The 24,159-nt window shown below is 38.5% G+C and overlaps 2 protein-coding genes across 2 annotated transcripts; one reads left to right on the top strand and one right to left on the bottom strand.

The window, feature by feature from the left end:
* Positions 1-1,156: 1,156 nt before the first annotated feature.
* On the bottom strand, positions 1,157-2,945 carry LOC113278234 (SNF1-related protein kinase regulatory subunit gamma-like PV42a). Its single transcript, XM_026527130.1, has 3 exons — positions 2,363-2,945; positions 1,764-2,115; positions 1,157-1,673 (listed from the first exon to the last, which is right to left on the bottom strand). Exons 1-3 carry the CDS (start codon positions 2,836-2,838, stop codon positions 1,332-1,334), a joined length of 1,170 nt encoding a protein of 389 aa, XP_026382915.1. The 5' UTR covers positions 2,839-2,945; the 3' UTR covers positions 1,157-1,331.
* Positions 2,946-10,926: 7,981 nt separating this feature from the next.
* LOC113280189 (putative pentatricopeptide repeat-containing protein At1g12700, mitochondrial) lies at positions 10,927-11,730 on the top strand. The gene has a single exon (XM_026528843.1). It carries the CDS (start codon positions 10,927-10,929, stop codon positions 11,728-11,730), a length of 804 nt encoding a protein of 267 aa, XP_026384628.1.
* Positions 11,731-24,159: the final 12,429 nt, after the last annotated feature.

The following is a 24,159-nucleotide window of genomic DNA, read 5'->3' as shown; positions in this document are numbered from 1 at the left end:
AGGCTCAAGTTGCGGCATTACCACCAAACCATAACAATGAAGGACTCGAGGTATCACATCATTCACTCTTTTTTTGGCAGTATTTCATATAGACTCAGAAGTATGACACAGTTTGGCATGACAGGTATTTCACCATAGAATCATGGACCATTTATTTCTGAAATAAGTACCCCGCATGACACCCCAGAAGTACCCCGCATAATAGGAAGACCTGAACCAATTCCGTTAGCAAGATTTTAATCTATCTATATAAAAAATATCAAAATAGATGAGGTGAACATCAGGACATGACACATTCAGAACTTTAATATTTGAAAATAGGACACTGCAAGAAGATGAATGAGACTAAACTTAGATTGTTGACTAAGAAGATGATGTATTGAGTAGATTGATGATGTTGTTTACAACAAATTCTGTTTTTTGGAGAATATGTGACAGCAAAGGTGCAGGAAGGGTTCTAATCCGCTACGGTAGATTATTACATTTGTTGTTGAAGAAAAATAGCACCCAAATTGTAGTTAACAGATGATACACAGACACTATTTACTGTAGAGAGTATATGAAAATCTAAATTTTTGCTTGTTTTTTGGGAACAACTTGTTTTTGAGAATGGGTGGGTCTCTTTTGTAAACAAATAACTTGGTTTTTGAGAATCTATACAACAAATTCTTCTATGTATCCGTCTCCGATTCTCTGTTTTGTGGATGTATAGCATTCTAATCCTAGTTGTCTCTGATTTTATGATGTATGGCATCTAATATGCATGAGGGGATGGCATTCTGCCAATTAAAACATGAATGGGGGTTTTGGTAATATTCAAATATTAGGAACGGTTTCTTAACCGTCCCTACTGTTTCGATTTATACCGGGGACCGTTTTGTTAAACCATCCCTATTATGATGCACTTGGGACGGTTTTAACCTGTTTTATCTGCGGTTTCGAAACCGTCCCTAGAAATATTAGTGACGGCTAATAGAAACCGTCACTAGAAATATTGGTGACGGCCAGTCAGAACCGTCCCTAGAAGGTTAAACCGTCCCAAGTAGTATTAGCGACGGTGGATGAGGGGCCGGTACTAAAACCGCGTCCCAATAGGACTCTTGGGACGCTTTTTTGACCGTCCCAAGAGGCCTTCTGTTTTGTAGTGACATAAAGAAAGCAAAAAGGGGATTTAACTGATTAAACTTACAGTTACGTATCTCAAGTCACAAGCGGTCTACAATAACGTCACAAACATAACACACTTGCTACTAAATGTACCAAAAACAGCAAACTAGCTAGGTTAGCTCGATGGCGTACGTCTCACAAGCAAAAGATGAGTGTCTTCTGTATCAAACACCAGACAATAACGAGATTCTTATAACTCGAAGTACATCTGTTAAAGCGACAATCCCATCTAGCAGTCCTTGTCTGTCCACAACCCATATACGATGAACATGTCCTGTGACAGCTTTGTCAATTACTTCACCAAGGCTCGACTCTGCGTAACATGTTACAAGCGTTCTTGATGTTGATGCTGTCGATTCATCCCCAACACCATTATTAGCGGGGCCTGTTGATACTCTATTAGTAAATTCGAGAACATCAATAGACATCCAAGACTGAAGCAAATCAATTGGACATCCCTTGAGATCGGTTGCAGAGAATGTGCCTACAATCTTTCTTCCTTTCCCCTACAACATAAATAGAATAAACACATCCAACAATCAGCATCCTCGATTACAACTGTAATCAAGGCGAAATCAACCTGACACGAAACTTACATTTATGAGTTGCTTGTGATCTTCATCTGTCGCATCAAAAGCTTCAATGATCGGAACAGCGTGCAATCCTCCAGTCCTCATACATTTTATAGCGTCGATAACTTTTGTACGATTCGTTACCGCAAAAACTTGTTCCATGACAGCTCCCAATTCTCCGACAGTGTGAGAAATGACATTTTTCAGCTTAGATCCATGCGACTTTAAAAAACTTAAAACATCCATTTGAGTAAGCATCCGATAACTAGATGAGTTTTCTGCAAGTTCTACTCCTAGTACATTATCCATGTGGCTGTCAAGTGGTATCAATGCCCGGTGTATGCCTTTGCTGAATACTTCCATACAATCTAAAAGGCTACATCATGCACAAAACATAAAGCTAATAAGAGAAAGCAAAATCCCAATAAGATAATTAAAACACCTAAATCCAAGTGTTAAACGATTTTTTAAACCCAGGTGATTGATATCAATTAATACACCTACTCTCAGGGTTTTAGTGACTTTTTACCAAAATACCGCTATATATATATATGAAGAAACGCTTAACTAATGTGGGGTCAAATTCTATACTTAAGAATTTAAAGAAATGATTAGGATTGTACCTGGTGTGAGGATTTAGAGTCCATAAACTAAGACCTTCCAAACTGTGACCAATGATAGAAGATACCGGAACTGACATCCGTTCATCCATATCAAAACCGCCGCCGCCGTCACCGTTAGTACCGACTACATCAATTGGGTCTTCAGCCAAATGAGCTAATATATCAAACATGGTAAGCATACCAATATAATGTTTCCTAACAACACCAGTATGTTTATCAGATTCTAGGATCATAGAACCACCAGCACCGATCCAGTGACCAGGTGGTGCAGCTATAGGTACAGCCACAACATTATTAGCTACAAGCGCATTCATGGTGTGAGCTAACGTTGCTGTATATGGTACTTCTACTAATCTCTTGTTCTTGTTTTGAAGATGATGATCAGATATCAAATCTCCAACTTTTGTTTGTTTTAGCCATTCGAGTTCGTCGCTGTAGCTGTTCTTGTTTATGTCTATTGACATGGCTTTTTCCATTGTTGTTGTTTCTTGTTCTTGTTTGATGATGATTCTAGCTGGTGAGAATAAGTGAAGTGAAAGGAAAAATGGGATGGAAGATAGATAACAATGAGAGGAAGTGTTTAAAGAATTAGGCACAGGGAACCAAGAAAGAAAAAGAAGTAAATGTCTCGAGATTAGTGGCAAGTGTTTTCATACGCGTCGAACAAAGAATGAGCAAGGTTGCTTTGATAAGCCACGTTAGGCACCCCCATGTGGGCATTTCCCTTGGCCAATTTCGACAAGTGTCGTATTATAACGGTAGGACTCCTGCGGACCGCCATACCCTCTCCGGACACGGTCACATAGCATTGATACTGTCCCTACTTGACCACCTTGAGGGTTAAGTGTGAGGTTTTAATCTAAAAGGCCTCGGTGCTATGTAGGGAGATTGCCTTGCTTATATATCGATATATGGAACTTGTCTTCTTTCATGTGGGACTATCCTTAACTATCCCATGTGTGACTCATATATGTGTATTGAGACACACAACTCCGACCATAACGGTGAGCATGTTCTCTGAAAAAACATCTTGTTTCTTTAAAAATCGAGATAGGGTACACGTCGTGTAGTATTTAAAGTGTCTTTATGAAAAACAAATATGCATATTCATCTTCTATGCTTTAAGCCTTTAAGTTAGACACTGTTGGCGAATTCAAACAGATCTTGCTCGAAAATATTCTCAGGGTTACAGCTGCCTTATTCTTTCTGCGTTTCTGCACACATGCATTCCTGGTTGTCAGACGATTAGGTGCGTTTGATTTTTTATATCAATAAGCACCAGTGATCTATTGGTAGAATAGTACCTTGCCACGGTACAGACCCGGGTTCGATTCCCGGCTGGCGCACTCTAATTTTGTTTTCCTTTTATATAATTTGGGAACTTTCCAGCTGATGAACGAATCCTTTTCTCTGCAGTTCAACTCAAAAACTTGGATTTTCCTGTAAGATTACTGTAACTTGGATTTTCCTGCAGTTCAACAAATCATGATGGCCAATTGCTAGCTGCTTTATTTGGATTTTATTATTTCTGCACTAGTCATAGTTCACTGTAGAGCTGAGCCTATCACTTATTAGTAAAGAAATTACGCAACCTTACAGTTATTTTTCTGTGGAATGTTTGGAAATTTTATTTATTTACCCGTTAATCCACATTCATTTTTACTTACCAACTTGAAGACAGTGACATTGAGGTTTCCACTAACAAGTAATATACATCTTTTTGAAATCTCAAACACTCGCATAGGGAGGTTCAACAACTTCTATATCCATCACATTTCATTTACTATCCACCGTGTCAAACATAATAAACTGTCCTTATCCATTGGATATATGGTAAATATAAAAGAATCACAACCCAGAAACTACATAATGGAAAAAACTTCAATAGTCGAAATCAGAACTCTTCTTGGACTTCTAAAATAAAAAAAACAACTTATAGTTGTCTATGATTCAGCTAGGACAAGATGTTTTGGTGAAATGTTCCACACTTGATACTGTGGATTCTCATTCAATTTAAAGAGTCGTATACGGCTATTATTACAGAAGATATTGTAAGATTGTATACCAAAAATACAAGATTGACAGACATTAGAATGTCGACATAATATGACAGTTATAGCTTAGAAGGATACAACTGTAGTTACTGCTTTGAATGAGTGAGGATAGTTATCCTTAATATCCTCCCTCAAGTTGAACATGAGTTGTTGAATGTTCAACTTGTTCCTGAGATAAAGAAACCTTGGTACTGACAAACCCTTAGTGAAGATGTCAACAACTTGGTCTTTAGTCGAGATGAATCGTACCAGAAGCTGCTTGTTTGCTACTCTTTCACGCACAAAGTGATAGTCAATTTCTATGCGCTTCATACGAGAATGAAAAACTGGATTGGCAGTGAGATATGTAGCCCCTAAATTGTCACACCAGATTGACGGAGCTCTTACTTCAACACCAAGTTCTTTTAGCAAAGATTGAAGCCATATTAGTTCAGAAGTTGCTATGGCTATGCCTCTATATTCTGCTTTAGTGCTCGACTTGGAAACAGTTTTCTGTTTCCTTGCGCTCCAAGATACAAGATTGTTGCCAAAATAGATGCAGTATCCACTAGTGGATCGGCGATCATCGAGACTTCCATCCCAATCAGAGTCAGAGTAGGCATGAAGACTTATATCTGAAGATTTTCGCAAAACCAAACCATGTTGAACTGTGTGTTTGAGATACCTGAGTATGCGTTTGATTATCTCCCAATGCTCGATGTAAGGGTCTTGCATGAACTGACACACTTTGTTTACTGCGACAGCAATATCAGGCCAAGTGAGATGTAGATACTGCAATGCTCCACAGACACTTCTATAAAGCGTTGGATCCTCAAATCTTTGCGTACCCAATCTTCTGATTTTAGTGTTCACAACCAAGGGAGTAGCAACTGGTTTTGCAGCATCCATCTTGGTCCGTTTAAGCAGATCAGTGATGTATTTTTGTTGACTCAACAAAACTGAATCTTTTTGCTTAATAACTTTTATCCCCAAGAAGTAGCTGAGGTCACCTAAATCTTTGATTGCAAAAAAATAATTCAGAGCAGATATTAGGTTTGTAATAAGAGAAGAATTGGAACCTGTGATGATAATGTCATCAACATATATTAAGACATAAATTACTCCATTTGAATTCTTCTTGATAAATAGTGAATTGTCTACAACAGATCCTTTGAAACCCAGCTCAACTAGGTACGTGCTAAGCCTTGAAAACCAAGTGCGTGGATCTTGCTTGAGGCCGTAGATTGACTTGTTCAACTTGCAAACGTGAGTTGGAAAGTCAGGATGAATAAAACCAACTGGCTGCTTCATATAAACATCTTCTGTCAGAACACCATGCAGGAAAGCATTCTGAACATCTAATTGTCGCAAGGACCAACCATTTGCCACAGCAATGGACAAGACAAGTCTGATAGTGCTAGGTTTAATCACAAGAATGAAGGTTTCATCATAATCAAAACCTTCTATTTGATTGAAGCCTTTAGCTACTAGTCGAGATTTTGGTCTATCAATTGTACCATCTGCTTTCTGTTTAACCTTAAAAACCCATTTCGAGCCAATCAAATTCATCCATGGTTCATGTGGTACATAGCTCCACGTACCATTACGAATATGAGCATTAATCTCATCATCCATGGGAGGTATCCATATTGGATTTTTCGATGCTTCTGTATAAGACGATGGAGTGGTGAGTGATACCTCTGCAAGTGGATACTTTGTTGATGTAAGACAAAGCTTGTTGACTGGTTTTTTGATACCATGTCTAGCTCTAATGATCATATGATGATGTGTAGGTGGTGGAGGTGGAGCTGGTGGAGCTAATGGAGCCGACTGCAACATAGATGGTTTTGATGTTGCTGAAGTGGTTGCCTCTGCAGAAGGGATTGATGTAGTAGATTCTGGTGCTGCTGTGTTTAAAGTTGACTGCAAAATATCCATACCAGGCGACATTAGTGGAATATGTGGCAGAGGAGAGGATGGTTGAGAAACAATATTCTCATGAGATGAATTAGAAAAAGTGGGTGATGCAAATATTTTTGTGGATGGCCTGGAAATGGGTTTAGTGAAACATACATGTTGCTTGGCAGCAAATGGGAAGCTTGTTTCTACGAACTTGACGTGTCGAGAGATATACAACCTTTTTGTAGGTACATGTAAACACGGATATCCTTTGTGCGCGCCACTGTAACCAATGAATACACACGGTAATGATCTTGGTTCAAGCTTATTAGAGACATATGGGCGAAGGCATGGGTAACATAGACAACCAAAGACCTTTAGAAAGGAGCAGTCAGGTTTTTTGTTGTATAGGAGTTGGAGTGGAGATTTAGCTTCATGTTGGGATGCAGGTAGTTTGTTAATAAGATAACATGCAGTTGAGAAAGATTCTACCCAGTATGATTTTGGCATGGAGGAATGAAACAAGAGAGCTAATACGGACTCAGTGATATGTCTAATGCGTCTTTCAACAATGACATTTTGAGAAGATGTGTGAGGACACGAAAATCTATGTATAACACCAGAATTATTAAGGAAAGAAGTAAACTTCCTAAAATCTCCACCATTGTCAGATTGAAAAACCTTGAGTTTATGATCTGTTTGATTTTCTATCAGCTTTTTGAATTGAATAAAGATGGGAAAGGCATCTAATTTTCTAACTAGTGGATAAATCCAAGTATAGTGTGAGTAAACATCTAGAAGAAGAAGATAATATCTAAAACCATCTTTTGAGACATGTGGTGAAACCCATAAATCAGCAACAATTAAACTCAACGGTTCATCAATAGTTGTACTACTAGTAGGAAATGAAAGTTTATGACTCTTGCTCATATGACAAGAGTGACAATAATCAAACTTCTTATTTGAAACAGGAAGGGAAAGATTTTTAATCATCCTAAAAACAGTGTGAAGCATTGGGTGACCCAATCTTTGATGCCATAGAGGGACTGTATTGGATAGTAGGGCAGCTGGTGTTGTATGTTGAATCTCTCGAACAACATCAAAGACATAGAGCCCATTCTTAAGTCTGCCTTGCAACAGGGTTGTCCCCGACTGGATTTCCTTCACAACAAAAGAAGTTGCATAGAATTCAAAGAAAACGTTATTATCTTTACAGAATTTAGAGACTGAAAGTAAATTGGTCTTTATTTGAGGGACATGGAGAATATTGTTTAACTGAAAGGATCTGTTATTATGAGAAAAGGAAGCATTACCAATATTTTCGACATGGAAAGCCTCACCATTTCCTATGTGCACTTGTTCAGTGCCATCGTACTCATGCCGAATGTTGAGATTGTTGAGATTTGCAGTTAGGTGATGAGTTGCACCTGTATCAGTCACCCAGTTGTTATCAGCAGGACCACCAGGGAGAGCCAAGTATGCAGCTGGCTGTTTGTTGTTGTTGTCCACTTTGTTACGAAACCAGCAGAATCGAGCATCATGATTCTTGCGTTTGCATATCTCACAAGGACCTTCACCTTGATACATGTTTCTAGGATGACGGTTGGATTGATTTTGTGGACGATTGTTTGGATATCTCCTTTGATCTTGCTTCTGAAATGATCTGGAGTTTCATGAGGCAGCAACATTGGCTAGCGGTTGTTGCAATACGGCTAAATTTTGTTCAAGACGGAGATCAAATGAAAGCAGATGAGCTTGAAAAGTATCCATGTCGATCTTGTCTACAGTGCTTAAGGCTGTGACAATGGAGTCATAAGCCTGATCTAGTCCAGCTAGAATTGATTCCTGCATATCTTCTTCAGAGAGAGGTTTTCCAGATGCTGCAAGTGCATCAAAAAGTTTCTTAGTTTTCGAGAAAAAATCTTGCATTGAGCTGTTACCTTTGCGAAGACTGTGTAGTTGTCTTTTCAGGTTCATTTGATGAGCTTTGGTTTTTGGTGCATATCTCCTTTGAAGGGCTTCCCACATAGCTTGTGATGTTGAGAGACCTGCAACTCGACCTAATACACCTTCAGATAAATAGGAAATAATCCACCCTAAGAGTATTTGGTCTTGTTCCTCATATTTTGCATAAGCAGGATTAGGAGTTGGTTGTGCACCTTCTTCAGTAGCAGGTATGGTTTTTGCTGGTTTTTCCATTGTACCATCAACAAAACCTTGTAATTTGTAACCTTTGAGAAGATGTTTGAATTGTGTCACCCATAGGAGATACTTGTTGTCATTGAGTTTGACACTGATCAGATGGTTGATGTGTATTTGATGAAGTGTTGAAGTTTCAGCCATGGTGAAAGAAAAGAAGCGTGAGTTTTGGATCTTTAGACTCGATACCAAGCTAGGACAAGATGTTTTGGTGAAATGTTCCACACTTGATATTGTGGATTCTCATTCAATATAAAGAGCCGTATACGACTATTATTACAGAAGATATTGCAAGATTGTATACCAAAAATACAAGATTGACAGACATTAGAATGTCGATATAATATGACAGCTATAGCTTAGAAGGATACAAGTTACTGCTTTGAATGAGTGAGGATCACTGTATCCTTAACAGATTCTATCTAGTTTAAATTGAATCATCAACTCTCACTCTCTCAAGCTTTTTCTTACGTAGAGTTCGGGATTGGAACTTAATCTTATAGATCAAACTTAATGGGTGAAAAATAATGAACCTATATTATAGTTTCTTATATTAACCATGTACCAAGTTGATAAGAGGAGCTAATGACTCACTGTTTGATAAGGTATAAAGTAAGTTGAATTTCTTTGTTTGGAAAAGTAATTCCGAATGTTTCAGATGGAATTCTTGTTTTCTTTTCTAATAATCTTTATATTTTGCTGCAAGAATAGAACCTACAAAAGTGAAATATCATTAGCTGAAACCGCTTAGACGGCAGGTCACAAAAGCACAACATACAAGCTGCAAAAGTGACAATATCAGCTGGTGGCTGCTCAGACGGTAGGCCACAAAAGCACTGGCAACGTAATAAAGGAGCTGGAAAAAGAAAAAGACAATGTCTTACAATTGAACCAGATTTTGTACAGAAGTTTTCTCAACATTTCCATAGGCCATTATTCTTTTCTCAGCGGCATCAACACCTTATAATTACAGGGGCATCAGAGAATGGCCGAGAAATGGAAGCGCATTTCTTGAATCAATATTATGAACTACTATTGAGCAGTGACCACATGATGACTGCGGTTCCATTTCACTATCTACTTCTGCATCTCTAAATAAGACAATAAAACACTGAAATATCACTGTAGGATTGAATTCAACAAAGGGAAAGTTTTGACAGAAGAATTTCAACACCAAAATAGAAGTCACTACTCCATGTGTGTGCATACTAATACACATAATCCAAAACTAATCTCAGTTCTAGAATGTAAATTAGTATCCAAACCATGGAGAATGAACGGTTAGTTTTCAATTCTCTATTTAAAACCTTACCCTGTTGAGGAAAGAACAGACACCTGCATGTGTGTACAACTTACTATGAGTTGCAATCCTTCAACTATACTACCGAAACATACATGATTGACTGCTGTTCTATTTCACCATGTACCTACACACCTCTGCATGCGATTTCACCCTGGGATTGAATTGGATTCAACAAGGTAAAAAGTTTTGACAGAAGAATTTCAACCCCAGAACTGAAGTCACTACTCACATTGTCTAAACTAAAACCAAAAATCAGTTCTAGAATTTGTAGAAAGGAAATTACCACAACCTTACAAGTTGCCCTGATGAGGAAACAACATGCGGCCTATATTCTTATCTGATGCCTTCTCTCTAACTATTTATAGCTAGTAGACACCCTAATTCTTTATTCAAAATATCTAATATACCCCTTTAGCTGTAAGCCAACAACAACATCAGATTTTAAAAAAAAAAAAAAAAAATTTTTTTTTTGACAAAGAAGAAGTATTTTTAATTTCTTCTAAAAATGCTGCACATTATAACAACCGAACAACTGACCTGAATAAAGTTAAGTGTTCGATCGGAGGAGAAAAAGACCTTTTCCATTTTTCGCTGGCCAAGAGAAATAACAATTAACCTCCGACATTTGATGCACCACCGGATTACTTTCAATTTTCACTTGTTCCGGACTTTCACTTAACCAAGGTCTCCGGTGGTCGACGCAAAGTCAATGGTTTTAAATATTTGGTCCTTGGAAAATGATTCCCACGCGTAGCCTTTCCTCTTTTCCTGAGCTTTGAATTGAATTCTCCTGAAAAGACATTGTCCTCATTGTCTTGTTATTTTTGTGGACCGGTCATCATCTCATTGTAACACTCAATATTTTGGATTTTACTGAAGACAGAGATTCCAAAAACACAAAAACCAACAGCAAAGATTACCCTGTGTTTTAAAACGCGGTCATCAGCTCATAACTCGATAGCATGCACTTGGCACCGGCGGTGGTGGTGGTCTATATTGTCTAGTGGTAGAGTAGTACAGACTAGACTCAGATTTAACCACACCTCTTTGGGTAGTGGTGGTGGAACATTATCAGCTGAACAAACCACTGAGTTGACACGGGGTTCAGAACTGAGTCAACACCGATTCGTATGGGTAGTAGAGAGGGGAGGATGGAAGAAGCTTCCAAGATATTTGATATGATGCTTAAGTTGCGCAAAGAACCTGATATATGTACTTATATATCCATAATATATGGTCTGTGTTTGACCGGTAAGCTAGAGGAAGCACACGAATTGTTTGATTTGATGGAGGACAAAGGTGTGAAACAAGATGTTTGCAGCTTCACTATGTTGATCAATGGATACCGCAAGAGGTCTGGGTTGGATGAAGCTAATCAATTGTTCAAGAAAATGCAAAACAAGGGATTAAAACCCAACCAAGTCACCTATAGTACACTAATAGATGGACTATGCAAGGCTGGAAAAGTTAGAATGGCACTGAGCTTATTCACTGAGATGCGATCTTACGGGGTATCTCCTAACATAGTTACATATAATGCACTTGTGAATGGGTTGTGCAAAGCTGGAAACATTGAGGAGGCGAGACAATTGTTTTCTGAAATCCCCGACAAAGGATTAGTTGCGGACGTTGTAACATATACCACTATGATCAATGGTATGTGCAAAAAAGGGATGTTTGTCGAAGCGGAAAAACTGATCAATGAAATGAAAAATAAAGGGTGCACACCTGATGCCACTACGTATGGTACCATTATTAAGGGTCATCTTGAAAAGGGTCATTTTGAGGGAGGTAATGTTACAAAAGCATTAGAGTTCTTCAAAGAAATGCGCATAAGGAAATTGTCACTCAACAATGCCACTAAATCACTGTTAATAAAATCCTTGTCTGCAGATCAACTCAAAAACTTGGATTTTCCTGTAAGACTGCCGTAACTTGTAAGTGTAAGTAAGGGTAAGGTCCATCATGACCAACTGCTAGCTGCTTTATTTAGGTTTTTTTCTTTCTGCACTTTTCATAGTTCATTGTAGAGCTGAGCTTATGACTAACTAAGAAAGAAATTACGCAGCCTTACAGTTACTTTTCTGTGGAAAATGTTTGGAAATTTTGTTTATTTATCCGTTAATCCACATCCATTTTTACTTGCCAACTTGAAGACAATAACATCGAGGTTTCCACTAACAACAAATATACAGTTTTTGGAACTCTCAAACACTCATTTTGAGACATGGGAAGGTTCGGCAACTTCTGTATCCATCACATTTCATTTATTATCCGCCATATCAAATATGATAAACTGCCCTTATCCACCGGGTACATGTGGTAAACATGAAAAACCACAATCCTAACACTACCTAAGGAAAAAAAGCTTCAGAGAGTGATAATTAGTGATCGAAACCTATTGGAGTCAACTCTCACTCTCTCAAGCTTTACCTGCTCTCTCAAGCATTTCCTTATGTAAAATTCTGGATTGAAGCCAACTTAATGGCCGAAGAACATTGAACCTATATTGTCGTTTCTTATATTAACATGTACCAAGTTGATAAGAAGAGCTAACGACTGTTTGATAAGTAAAAAATGAATTGCTTAGTTTTGGAAAGTAAATCCTTACAGTTCAGAATAGTTTCTTGTTTGTTTTTATTTTTATAATCTTTATATTGCGCTGCAAGAATAGAACCTGCACAAGTAAAAATATCATCAGCTAAAACCGCTTAGACGGCAGGCAGCAAAAGCACAGGCAACGTTACTAAAAGTTTTCTCTTTCATCAGCTGCATAACACCTTACAATTAAAGGCATCAGAGCGTGACAGAGAAATATGTAAGCGCAATCCTTGAATCAATATTATGAAGCTGGAAAAGTGACAATATCAGCAGATACTGTCTGGCGGCTGCTCAGAGGGCAGGCAACAAAAGCACAGGCAACATAATAAAAAAAAAATCGATTGTCTTACAGTTAATCAGATTCTGCAAAAAAAAAAAAAGAGTTCTCAACATTTCCATAAGCCATGATTCTTTTGTCAGATGCATCAACACCTTGTACTTAGAGATGCATTAGAGGATGACAGAGAAATGGAAGCCCAATCCTTGAATCAATAATATGAACTATTACTGAGCAGTGACCACATGATGACTGCGGTTCCATTTCGCTATCTCCTCCTGCATCTCTATATTAGACGCTGTCATATCACTCTGGGATTAAATTCAACAAGGGATAAGGTTTTGACGGAAGAATTTCAACCCCAGAACAGAAATCACCATTCCATGTGTGTGCATACTAATACACATAGTCTAAAACTAATCACAGTTCTAGAATATAAATTAGTATGTAAACCGTGGAAAGTGAATGATTAGTTTTTTAATTCTCTATCAAAGACCTTACCCCGTTGAGGGAAGAACAGGCTTCCGCTCCATGTGTGTACAACTAGTATACAACTTGTAGAGGTGAGTCAGAGGGAAATTGTGAAATGAAATTGTAATCCTTGAATTGTATTCTACTGATTCGTACAGCACTGACCGCCGTTATATTTCACCATGTACCTCTAAATGCGATTTCACTCTGGGATTGGATTATGCAAACCATGGAGTGGTTTGGATTGTATTCTTACAAGTTACACTAACGAGGAAACAACATGCGGCTATAGTCTTGTATTAGGAAATAATATAGGAGACTATAATTAGAAGATATAATTTAGGTTAGTTTGAGTTATATTAGGAATTATCTTGAGAGCCAAGTCTTGTGCCTTGAGAGCCAAGTCTTGTGATTGTATAAATAGCTAGAGAATTAATGAGAAAGAAATACCGAATTATTATCAATGTAATCTTTTATGCTTTCGCGTTTATCTCTCCTCTCTCTTGCTCGATCCTTAACATGGTATCAGAGCAAGGTGAGAGGGAGAGAGGAGAGGAAGAAAAGTATTTTCGTAAAGAGTTTGCAAAAAAAAAAAAAAAGGAGAAGATTGATGGTCATGATGAAAATCGATTTTAGGCATGTTGTTGATGCCGAGAAAACATGGCAGATGAAGAGGAGAAAAAAAAAAGGGCTTGTCAAGCTGCGTTAGGGTTTGAATGTTTTAAAAAAAAAAAAAAAAAAAAAAAAAAAACGGCGCAAAGTTCTAATGATAATTAAACTGGTGTTTGGTTTTGCTTGAAATTAAGAAGACGTAAGGTATGTTGCTGCTCCAAAACCCGTGGCCTGTAAAGCCATGTTGCTGTTTTTCAAAGGAAGGAAGATGTTGTCATGAAAGCAAGGTTACTGTTCGTAACTTGTTGGACTGGAGAACAAGTTTTGGTCGCTGTTAGATCTGTCAAAAGCAGCGATTCAGTGAGGATGGATGCCGTAATAGGATCTGCTGCCAGTTGTTTTTCTTAGACGATTGGTGGTTGATCGATGAATCTGAGTTCCAGTTTGGTTAGAGTACGGAGCAAAAAAAGAAGAATTGGTGGGTTCTGCTGGTTGTCGAGAAAAGAAGGCTGCTACAAGAATCTTGAGATCAAGAAGAAAAAGGAAGAAAAGATGGAGAAGAAATTAGTACCATGAAGATGAGTTGATGCCGACTGGATCAGAATAGGGAGTCATGGATGCAGTTGAGCTCGAGAAAGATCAATGGAAAAGAGGATACAGAGCTTTGCAGTGACGATGACTATAAAACGGTGGTTTGATGATGAGGACTCGAGTTGTTGCGAGCAATCGACGGAGTTGCAGAGAATGGTTGCTGCCAGCGATAGAAGGTCCTGCAGTCGTGTAAGGAGCAGTTGTTGTTAATGGTGACTTCTGGTACTGGTCATTGCATTGTGAGAACGAGAGAGAAGCTTGAACTACAGAGAAGAAACCGAAGGGGATGGAAGAAGCTCAAGCTGTTGACTGCTGTAATAATTCCATGAAGAGAGAAGAGTATTGCCGATCGATAGTGATCATCAATGGCTCAAATAAGGAAGTTTGGGTACGACTTTTAGTTGGAATTTTTGGGTGAGATTTGATTAATCAAACCCGTGAAAAAGAACTGTTGCAGCCGTGTTATATAAAGAGGGTGAATGATTGATAAGGGAGTTGAGCAAGGTGATGTTGTCATTGTTGGCAGTGGCGATGATGATCTGCTGCTATTGTTAAAAGATGAAGATGGTCACAAGGTCCGTAAAAAAAAAAAAAAAAAAAGAAAAAAAAAAAAAAAATATCACAGTATGTGATGTTTAGGGTTTGTGAGGAAGTGTTATTGAAAGTCAGTAACAGTACGTGATGTGTTACAAAGAACAATCACAGTTACAGAATTGTTAGAGAAGAGATGTTACAAAGAAGAATCGTTACAGAAGCGTAACAGAAGCAAGTGTGACAGTTCTGTCAGAGGTATTGCAGAAAGCTGTTAAACATGTTGGAAGAAGTGAAGTGTGGTTGAAGAGTTTGTGGCAGAAACTTGGAGATCCTACAAAGTGTGGCAGAATTTGTAAAGACGACAGGATTGTGAGAGAATCTTGAAGAACAAAGAAGTGTGAAGGTTTCGCAAGAAGTGCGTGACTGGAACAAGAGAGAAGAAGAAACAACATTCATGTTGTGGAAAAAAAACCAATCACCAAGAGGTGATGAGAAAAAGAACAACAATAGTAGGTTAAATCCTATGAGTTGGCGAGAGAGTACAAAAAGTATTCTATCGAAGAAACCAAGAAACCAAGAGTACAAGAAGTATTCTTCCGAAGATGGGACCGAGATGTCCTAAAACTATGAAGATGGGACCGCAATGTCCTTAAACTACGAAGAGAGGACCGAAACGTCCTTAAAATACGAAGATGGAACCGAAATGTTCTAAAACTACGAAGATGGGACCGCAATGTCCTTAAACTTGCATTGGGACCGAAATGTCCTTAAACTACGAAGAGGACCGAAATGTCCTAAAACTACGAAGATGGGACCGTAATGTCCTTAAACTACGAAGGGGACCGAAATGTCCTTAAACTATGAAGGGGACCGAAACGTCCTTAAACTACGGTCTGAAGATTTTTTTTTTCGCAAAAGCGTTGAAAAAAGAAGAAGAAAGAAGAAAACCGAAGTTAAATTTCTTTGGTCCAAGATGGGCATTCGTGATCTACATGCTCCATCTTGAGGGAGGGTATTAGGAAATAATATAGGAGACTATAATTAGAAGATATAATTTAGGTTAATTTGAGTTATATTAGGAATTATCTTGAGAGCCAAGTCTTGTGCCTTGAGAGCCAAGTCTTGTAATTGTATAAATAGCTAGAGAATTAATGAGAAAGAAATACCGAATTATTATCAATGAAATCTTTTATGCTTTCGCGTTTATCTCTCCTCTCTCTTGCTTGATCCTTAACATCTTGACTGATGCTTTCTCTTCTAACTATTTATAGCTAGTAGAATCCCTAATCCTCTTTTGAAGTATCTAATATACCCTTACCTGAATAATTAAGAAGAGTTTAATTACCTGACCCCTTCAGCTGTAAGCCAACAACAACATCAGATTTTTAATGCAGAATTTCTTTTGAAATGGTGGACAGTACAATTAACCTTCGACATTTTTCGATTTTTCTAGCAATCAACCTTCGACATTTTGATGTAGCACCGGGTCCGGGTTACTTCGATTTTCACTTGTTCTTGACTTTCACTTCAATCAAAGTGTCTAGTGGTCAACCCAAAGTTATAAATTTCTCGTCATTCAAAATGATTCTTTAAAGCCGTACACGTAGCAAATAGCTGTCCTCTTTTTTCGAGCTTTGAATCCTTACCTTGTTGTCTGATTTTTGTTGACCGGTCATCTCATTGTAACTCTAATATTTTGGATTATACCGAGAAAAAATTCCAAAAACACAAAAACCAAAATGGTTGCAGCAAAGCAGATTACCCTGTGTTTCAAAACACGGTCCATCAGCTCATAGCTCAACGCATCCACTTGGCTGTTGGCTCGGTCGTACACTCTATTTAACTTGCGGACGCATACATGAGCAGCCACGGAAGCAAGACCATGGTAATGAGTTTCACGGTAACCGAAATTTGGATGTGTTATGCTAAGGATGGCAATATGGGCATTAGGGGCACCAGTGGCCGGGAGGACCGGGTGGGTCTAATATCCAGTGGTAGACCAGCCGTGTTATAGCAAATTTTATGGTGGAATCCGAAATAATTCAAGTTTGGGAAAAAAGATGGTATGCAAGTCTAATGACTTGCAAGTAGGGTCACTCACACTTTTTCGAAACCATGTACTATATTTTCGTAGAACGACAGGTTTTATCAAGTTAAAATGGCAATCCAAATCGAAATCGTGTTAAATCTTTTGCAAAATGACAAAAAATGCAATCGAAATTGCGTTGAGCGCCAAATGCAATTTGCGTTTCCAAAAGATTACTAATTATTGTAAAAAAAAAGTGATCTACACTTGACTAAAGCTTAGTCCTGGGGCGTCCAAAATTCAATATTCAACATGGTGTTACGTTATTTTGAATCATTTTCCAACCTTTACGATAATCAACTTTCTTTGTAAAAGGGCCAACCTGAAGACTTTGGGCGACCAACCATTAGGCACCAGAGAAAAAGATGCCTCTGTTGTGAGACATGGCGCCGAATGATTGGGCTTTGACGTGGGGCCTTATCATTTGTTACTGACTCGCATATCAAATAGGAATATTTGAAAACGCGGTTGATCATCTGGCGCTAAAACAGTTTTTGGAGTGCCAAACTAGTGGCGCTCCTGTGCTGATTTAAGATTGTGTTGAAGCAATTGCTTGAACCTTATGTTGAATCAAGCCTTTGGCCATGCTTTTGTAACAGTTCCAATTTCGAATGTTGAACTTTTAACGTCAATAGGGGAAAGCCTAAATGAATGGTTGTGTAGTTGTGAGAATTCTCACAACCACACCCTAGATAAAATGTATAGAACAATCTAAGTAATCTCCATAAGAATCACATGAACATTCATTAAAATCTTTAAATTGGATACAAAGAGGTGAAGAAACCTTAACTTGCTCTCCAAATAATCTTTCTCTCTCCTAAAATCTTTTCTAAGCTCTCAAAAAGATCTCTCCCCAATACAAGTCCGCTCGGTTCCTTATATAAGAGTTTACATAGTGGATGACAGCTAATAAAGTCCTTATTTTCGGATCTGACGTGCGTCATTAATGCACGCTTACATTGACTCTTCTCGCACGTTCTCTTAATATCTCACATCTCTTCACACTTTACTCGTGATTAAGTTGACGTCATCTGATGCGTCATTTCGCGTATGTTGTATGGTCGCCTTCGCTCAGTCTTGATGGTCATTACTTCGCATAACTGATAGGCGTGCGGTATTTTACTCCTACGTTTTGCCTCTTCTCGTAACGTTCTTTTTTAAAGAAAGAGCGATATGAGAAACTCTGATCTATTCTGCTGCCGCACCCGTTCACCTTTTCGTATTATTTTCTGCCGACATATTTCCGTGATTTCAGTTTAACCGTCTATACGTGTCTTTCCTTCCTTTTCTACCGGCACATCCTGATTTTACCGATCACTTTTTTACCTATTAATTAACTGAATTTGAGGAGAGATAATCTTTTCTCCTTTTACTTCGTCTTCCTTTCTCATCTTTGTGAGTCCTCTGCAAATCTTCATTTATCTCCACCCTCTCGAAATTTCTTCATCCTCATCTTCTCGAAATCTCGATCTTGATTTTGTTGTTGTTCTTATGGATCCTCACCCAAGGTTCGTATAATCTGTTGAAGTTGATCTTGTCTCTCATTCTGTCTTTCGAATTTTCGACTGCTGTTGCTAATCTGCTGTTATTTTACTTCCCATACTGGTCATATGCAGCAAAAGCTCTTCCTATGGTAATACCAAGATTACAATTTCTACCCCTAGGTCTTCTTCAAGTTTATATTTAAACCAACCCTTCCTTAGGGTTTTGTAAAACATTATTGTTGCCTCTATTTCTTATCTGCGCTCTTCTTCGCAGGATTCCGATCGCGAGATTGATGGCGGAAAGAAGTTAAAAATTAAGAGAGTTCGCAAAGCCACATCGCTCAACTCTGGTCTTATTGTTCCTGATTTTGGTTGTAAGGAGATCGATGTTCCTTCTCGCGCCAGCACTGATATTCCCGCACAAGGTTTGATTGCCTCTCTGATAGACACATTTTTGTGTCTAATTTGTCTCGATTCTATATATTGATAGTTCTCATTCTTGTATTTATTTTGGTATTTTATCTCTTTGTAGGTGTTTTTGGAGAAATAAGCTTTTGCGGCGAAATTGGTTCAAATCGTGGCATTTGAACCTCTGTAGCAGACGTACCAGTGATATCCCAAAAATACCCCGGAGGAACCCCGAGAAAAGTGTTGAAAACATCCCAGAAAAATTACTAAACGCACCCAAGGGACAAGTGTTATACGGACTCCAGAAGTGGATAAGGGGCGACCAATGGATAAGGGGCGACCACTAGATAAGGGGTAACCTTTCCCCTTCACGTTCAAAAACTGAAAATGGCGGGAAAAGCCATGCATACGTCTGCATGATTTTGGACGTGAATTTTGGACCAGGTTTAAAAAGATTAAACACTGGGAATCGGTTGAGATAAGCCTGTTAAGGTCTAACATGATCTTTGGGCGTGTTTTCATCGATTAAAATGGGCTGGATAAGCCGTGGGAAGGGATCAAAGAGAAAACAGAGTTGCCGGACTGATGACGTCGCGTTTTGGATTTCTGGTGAGAATTTGACGCTAGGATTGATCCGTATTTGGTCTAGTTTGTGTACTAGATGGATTATGACGCGTTTAGAGAGTTTTGGAACACCAAGGAATCAACAGAAGCCGCACACAGAGATCATTCCCGTGACTTCCGGCCGAAGGAAAAGAAAAACAATAATCGAATACAAATCGGATTTGTGGGATCTGTTGTGTATAAATAGATGTCTTAGGGTTCCCAGAAGAGATATGAAGTGATTCGAGTCCAATAGGAGCACCACAGGAGGCGTAAGTCAAAGTTGGAGAATTCTTTCTGCTGCTGTTCCGCCATTAGAGAAGCTTGAAGAACAAGGAAGAACGGACTAACTAAGACAGTGATTCCACAGCATAAAACGACTAGAGATAGCAGACTTATATCAACAGTGTCAGAAACAACTATCCTTTGTCGTTCTTCTGCGACATTGTATGTGGGTATTAAAATCACTGTCGTAGAACTTCTTCATCTTTTAATCATCTTTTGAGCTTTATAAACATATTTTGAGATCATGATTAATATGAGGAGATAAACCCCATTGCTGAGGCGATAGAGGAAGCTATTTTTCCAATAAAAAGTGGTATTTTCTATTTATTTTATTTATTGCAATTATTATTATGATTATTTTGCCTTGAATGATAATTGTTTGAATGATTTTCGTTAAGCGATTGTGATTTCTTTTGATACAGCATGCTTAGCTTCGGTTTTGATGCTTTATGCTTTGGATTTACACTTGTTATTTTGGGAATGAACTTGTTGCAATAATTTAGAATCAAATTAAAAGGAAAAATTGCATAATATAATTATTGGACTTAATTGCTTTGAACTTGGAAAATTGTGGAATTTTAAGCCTCAGTGTTCTTTTATTATTATTGTCATAATTGTTTGAGTTTTCTATTTGTTTAAGTCTGAAAAATCCTTCACAAGTTTGAGTTTGAATGATACTCTACTTACCACAATCTACAAACACATCAATTTTTGGCGTCGCCGATACGGATTTGCTTTTAGGGTTTTTAGACTTTCGTTTTCTTTTATTTATTTATTTTTTTATGTTTTTATTATTTTTGTTCTTTTTTACGTTTTTGGGTATTTATCTTTTGTCTACAGGTTTTGGATCATAAAGCGAATTGAGCCAAGGAGTTTGGTGATTTCGTAAAGACTGGAACTTAAAGCATAAAGACTTGGAGCGAAAGCTTAAAGCGAAAAGAACGGAGAAGAAGACAATTTCTTTTTAGATATTTTAATTTATTTTTTAGGGTTTTTTTATAAAAAAAAAAGAGATCTGTATTAGGGTTTGTTATTTTTGTAATTTTTCTTTTCTTTTTTGGACACTTGGACATTGGACTTTGCACATTTTTTTTTTTCTTTTAAAAACCCTAAGGAAGGGTTGGTTTAAATATAAATTGTGTGCAGAGAAGGACGGTGATTACGATATCGCCTCGGCCCCTCGGGTTCCTACATGACGTAGGAGTCGTGGCCCGAGTCGACTTCAGTAGTTCTTCGCCCGTCTGGTATGGGAGGTAAGTTTTTCGAAACACCCGCGAATCCCCTGTCATCGGGTTTACTGTATTCCTTCGTTTGCATATATGCTGAGGACTTGAAAACGGCTGCTTTAATTTCCTAGTAAAGGGCAAGGACTGGCCATACAAGATAAGGGTTCGGATTTCATCACCGTTCTCTTCTTTCCCGCCGTAGGAAAACGAAACCAAACGCGAACCTAAGCCTAAAATTTTGACTAGAACGAGACCTATAGGGTAACGAGCTTAATAGGAAAGTCGTTCGAAGAATATTGGTTACTCTTTTGAGCATACTTCGAAGTTCTTGAAGGTTTCTGTGAGTTGAATGCGTGACTGCGCCGCCTTGTAACCGGTGAGGCCTTGGGTATCAAAGCTCCACTAAGCTTCCCTCGCCTCGATTCAACTTACTTTGACTCGGATTGATTCCAGAGGGGTTTGCTCAGATTGTAACGAGTTCCTTTTTGAAAGAATAGAAGCTGGTCTAGAAACAATCTAAGTGGAGCCATCATGCTTTTTGTTTGCTAGGAATTTAGGTTTGATTTGGTTGAGTCAGCCTTGTTTTGTGTTTGCATAGAATTCCCTACCTTATTCTGTTGCATGCCTGAACGTAAAAGAGACTCCCTAGGTAGATTTGTTAAAGAGAAACCTAGTAGTTCTAAGCGTCTTGATTACCTCAATTTAGAAAGTCTGATTCGTGAAGATTCTGTTTTTGAACATCCGTTTGAGGAAAGAATCCCTGATAGTCCAATAACGCCAGAAATGGCAACTTTGAAAGCCTTGTTGAATCCTACTAGGACTACTCGTCCCTCGTGTATCAGGTTACCTGAAACTGAAGCAAATTATGAACTTAAGCCTGGAACCTTACAGTTGCTCCCAATCTTTTTAGGGAAAGAAAATGAAAACCCCTATTTCCATGTTAGGGACTTTGAGGAAATTTGTAGTACCCTGAAAATTAGAAACCTTGATGATGATGCTTTAAAACTCAGGTTATTCCCCTTTTCCTTAAAAGATAAAGCCAAGTCGTGGTTGTATAGTTTGGCTTCCGAATCAATTGAAACCTATGAACAACTTACTTCCTTTTTGAACAAGTTTTTCCCTAGGCACAAAACCTCGTCTATTAGGACGCAAATCTGCACGTTTACACAACAGGAGGAGAATCTTTGTATAGGTATTTGGAAAGGTTCAATGATTTATTAGCCCAATGTCCTCATCATGGTTTAGAAAAGGTTAGGTTAGTTCAGATCCTTTATGAGGGTTTAGATTATCCCACCACAACTACAGTAGAGTCCATGTGTACAGGTGGGTTTGAAAACCAAACAGTTGATGATGCGATGACATATTTGCATGAAATCGCCGAAAAGACCCAACAATGGGAAAGCAATAGGGTACCCCAGAAAACAATTCTTCTAGGCAGAGGAAACGTTAATAGGGTAGAAGGAAGCTTTGAATCAGATGCCAAAATTGCTGCTATAGCGAAAAGGTTAGAAGCTTTAGAAGTGGGTCACACTAGTGGTAGATTGGAGCCTTTTTGGGAAGGCCAGAATAATGAAGAGCAAGCCAATGCTCTCTATAATAACACTAGGTATGATAACCGTCAGAAGTTTGACCCATATTCAGAAACCTATAATCCTGGTTGGAGAAACCATCCGAACCTTTCATGGTCTAAGGGCCAGAGTCAAGGTCAGTTTAGTAATTCTAATGCTCCCCCAGGTTTTGGTTACACTAAGAATTCATCAGGCCCAGAAAACAAAACGACTAGCTTAGAGGAATCTATTAAGATGTTAGCAAAAACTCAGGATATGTTAGCACAGAGCCAAATTAGTTTTCAACAGGAAACCAAGCAGAACTTTCAAACTATGCTCAGATCCTTGCTAAGCTAGAACTTCAAGTCGGCCAAATAGCTAAGACCTTAAGTGAGAGAGATGGAAGGCTCCCTAGTCAGACTACCCCCAACCCTAGAGGAGTTCATGAAGTAGGTGCAAAACCATCGAATCAATTGAATGCTATTAGAACCCTTAGGAGTGGTAGAGTAGTAGACAATCAGGTAACCATGCCCGATAGTGAACATACTGTAGTTCACCCCTCAGGATCTCATCCCTCAGGACCACTAACTGAGGGGACTGATAAAATTTCCGATGATGCCAATTCGGTTCCTGAGAGGTCTGATTCTGTGCCTAGAGCCCCATTTCCCCAGCTATTAGCATCAACAAAGAAGGAATCGAACTTTAATGACATATTGGAGGTTTTTAAGCAAGTTACCATAAACCTTCCTTTATTAGATGCAATTAGGCAAATTCCTGCTTATGCCAAGTTCCTTAAGGATATGTGTACGCGAAAGCGAAAACTTAGCGTCCATAAGAAAGCCTTTTTAGCTAGTCATGTAAGTTCAATCATTCAGAACACTACCACTCCAAAGTACAAAGACCCAGGTTCCCCAACCATTGCTTGTACAATAGGTAAACACCGGGTAGAAAAAGCTTTACTTGACTTAGGAGCCAGTGTGAACTTACTGCCGTACCATGTGTACTTACAGCTAGGACTTGGTGAAATGAAACCTACTCAGATAACACTGCAGTTAGCTGATAGGTCTGTCAAAATTCCTCGAGGTGTTATCGAGGATGTTCTTATTGAGGTCGACAAGTTTATTTATCCAGTGGATTTCGTGGTCCTAGATACCCAACCTGTCCCTGACCCAGAGAACCAGATACCTGTGATTTAGGTCGCCCATTTTAGCTACGTCTAATGCGATCATAAACTGTCGAAATGGTATGATGAATTATCTTTGGTAATATGACTTGATAACATTTTTAATGTCAATAAGCTACATTATGAGCTAGATGACACGTGCATTGAAGAGGTGAACATGATAGGAACCTTAGTTCAGGAGTCATTACCAAATATTGTTTCGGAAGATCCATTAGAGAGTTGTATAGCCCACTTTAACATGGATTTCGACGAAGATAGCAATATTGAACAAGTGAATGCTATGTTGGATTCTATTCCTATGTTAGATATTGATAAATGGAAAGCTAGGTTCGAACCATTACAAGCTTTTGAGTCTACCTTAATCCCTTGTTCAGAAGAGCCTCCTAAGTTGGACCCTAAATCTGCATTCTTAGGGCCATCTAAGACTTTTCCTGTGATTATAGCATCCGATCAGG

This window comes from Papaver somniferum, chromosome 5 (assembly GCF_003573695.1).
Source record: "Papaver somniferum cultivar HN1 chromosome 5, ASM357369v1, whole genome shotgun sequence".
NCBI classification, from domain to species: domain Eukaryota; kingdom Viridiplantae; phylum Streptophyta; class Magnoliopsida; order Ranunculales; family Papaveraceae; genus Papaver; species Papaver somniferum.
The sequence above is the reverse complement of the archived record's forward strand: the minus strand, read 5'-3'. Positions and strand labels throughout refer to the sequence as shown.

Bases quoted from the DNA above. Each gene is read 5' to 3' on its own strand.
- LOC113278234 (XM_026527130.1), bottom strand. From the start codon at position 2,838: ATGGAAAAAGCCATGTCAATAGACATAAACAAGAACAGCTACAGCGAC. The intron at 2,116-2,362 runs GTACAATCCTAA...TGCATGATGTAG, and splicing joins ACTCTAAATCCTCACACCAG to CCTTTTAGATTGTATGGAAG. The intron at 1,674-1,763 runs GTAAGTTTCGTG...TTTATGTTGTAG, and splicing joins ATCACAAGCAACTCATAAAT to GGGAAAGGAAGAAAGATTGT.
- LOC113280189 (XM_026528843.1), top strand. From the start codon at position 10,927: ATGGGTAGTAGAGAGGGGAGGATGGAAGAAGCTTCCAAGATATTTGAT.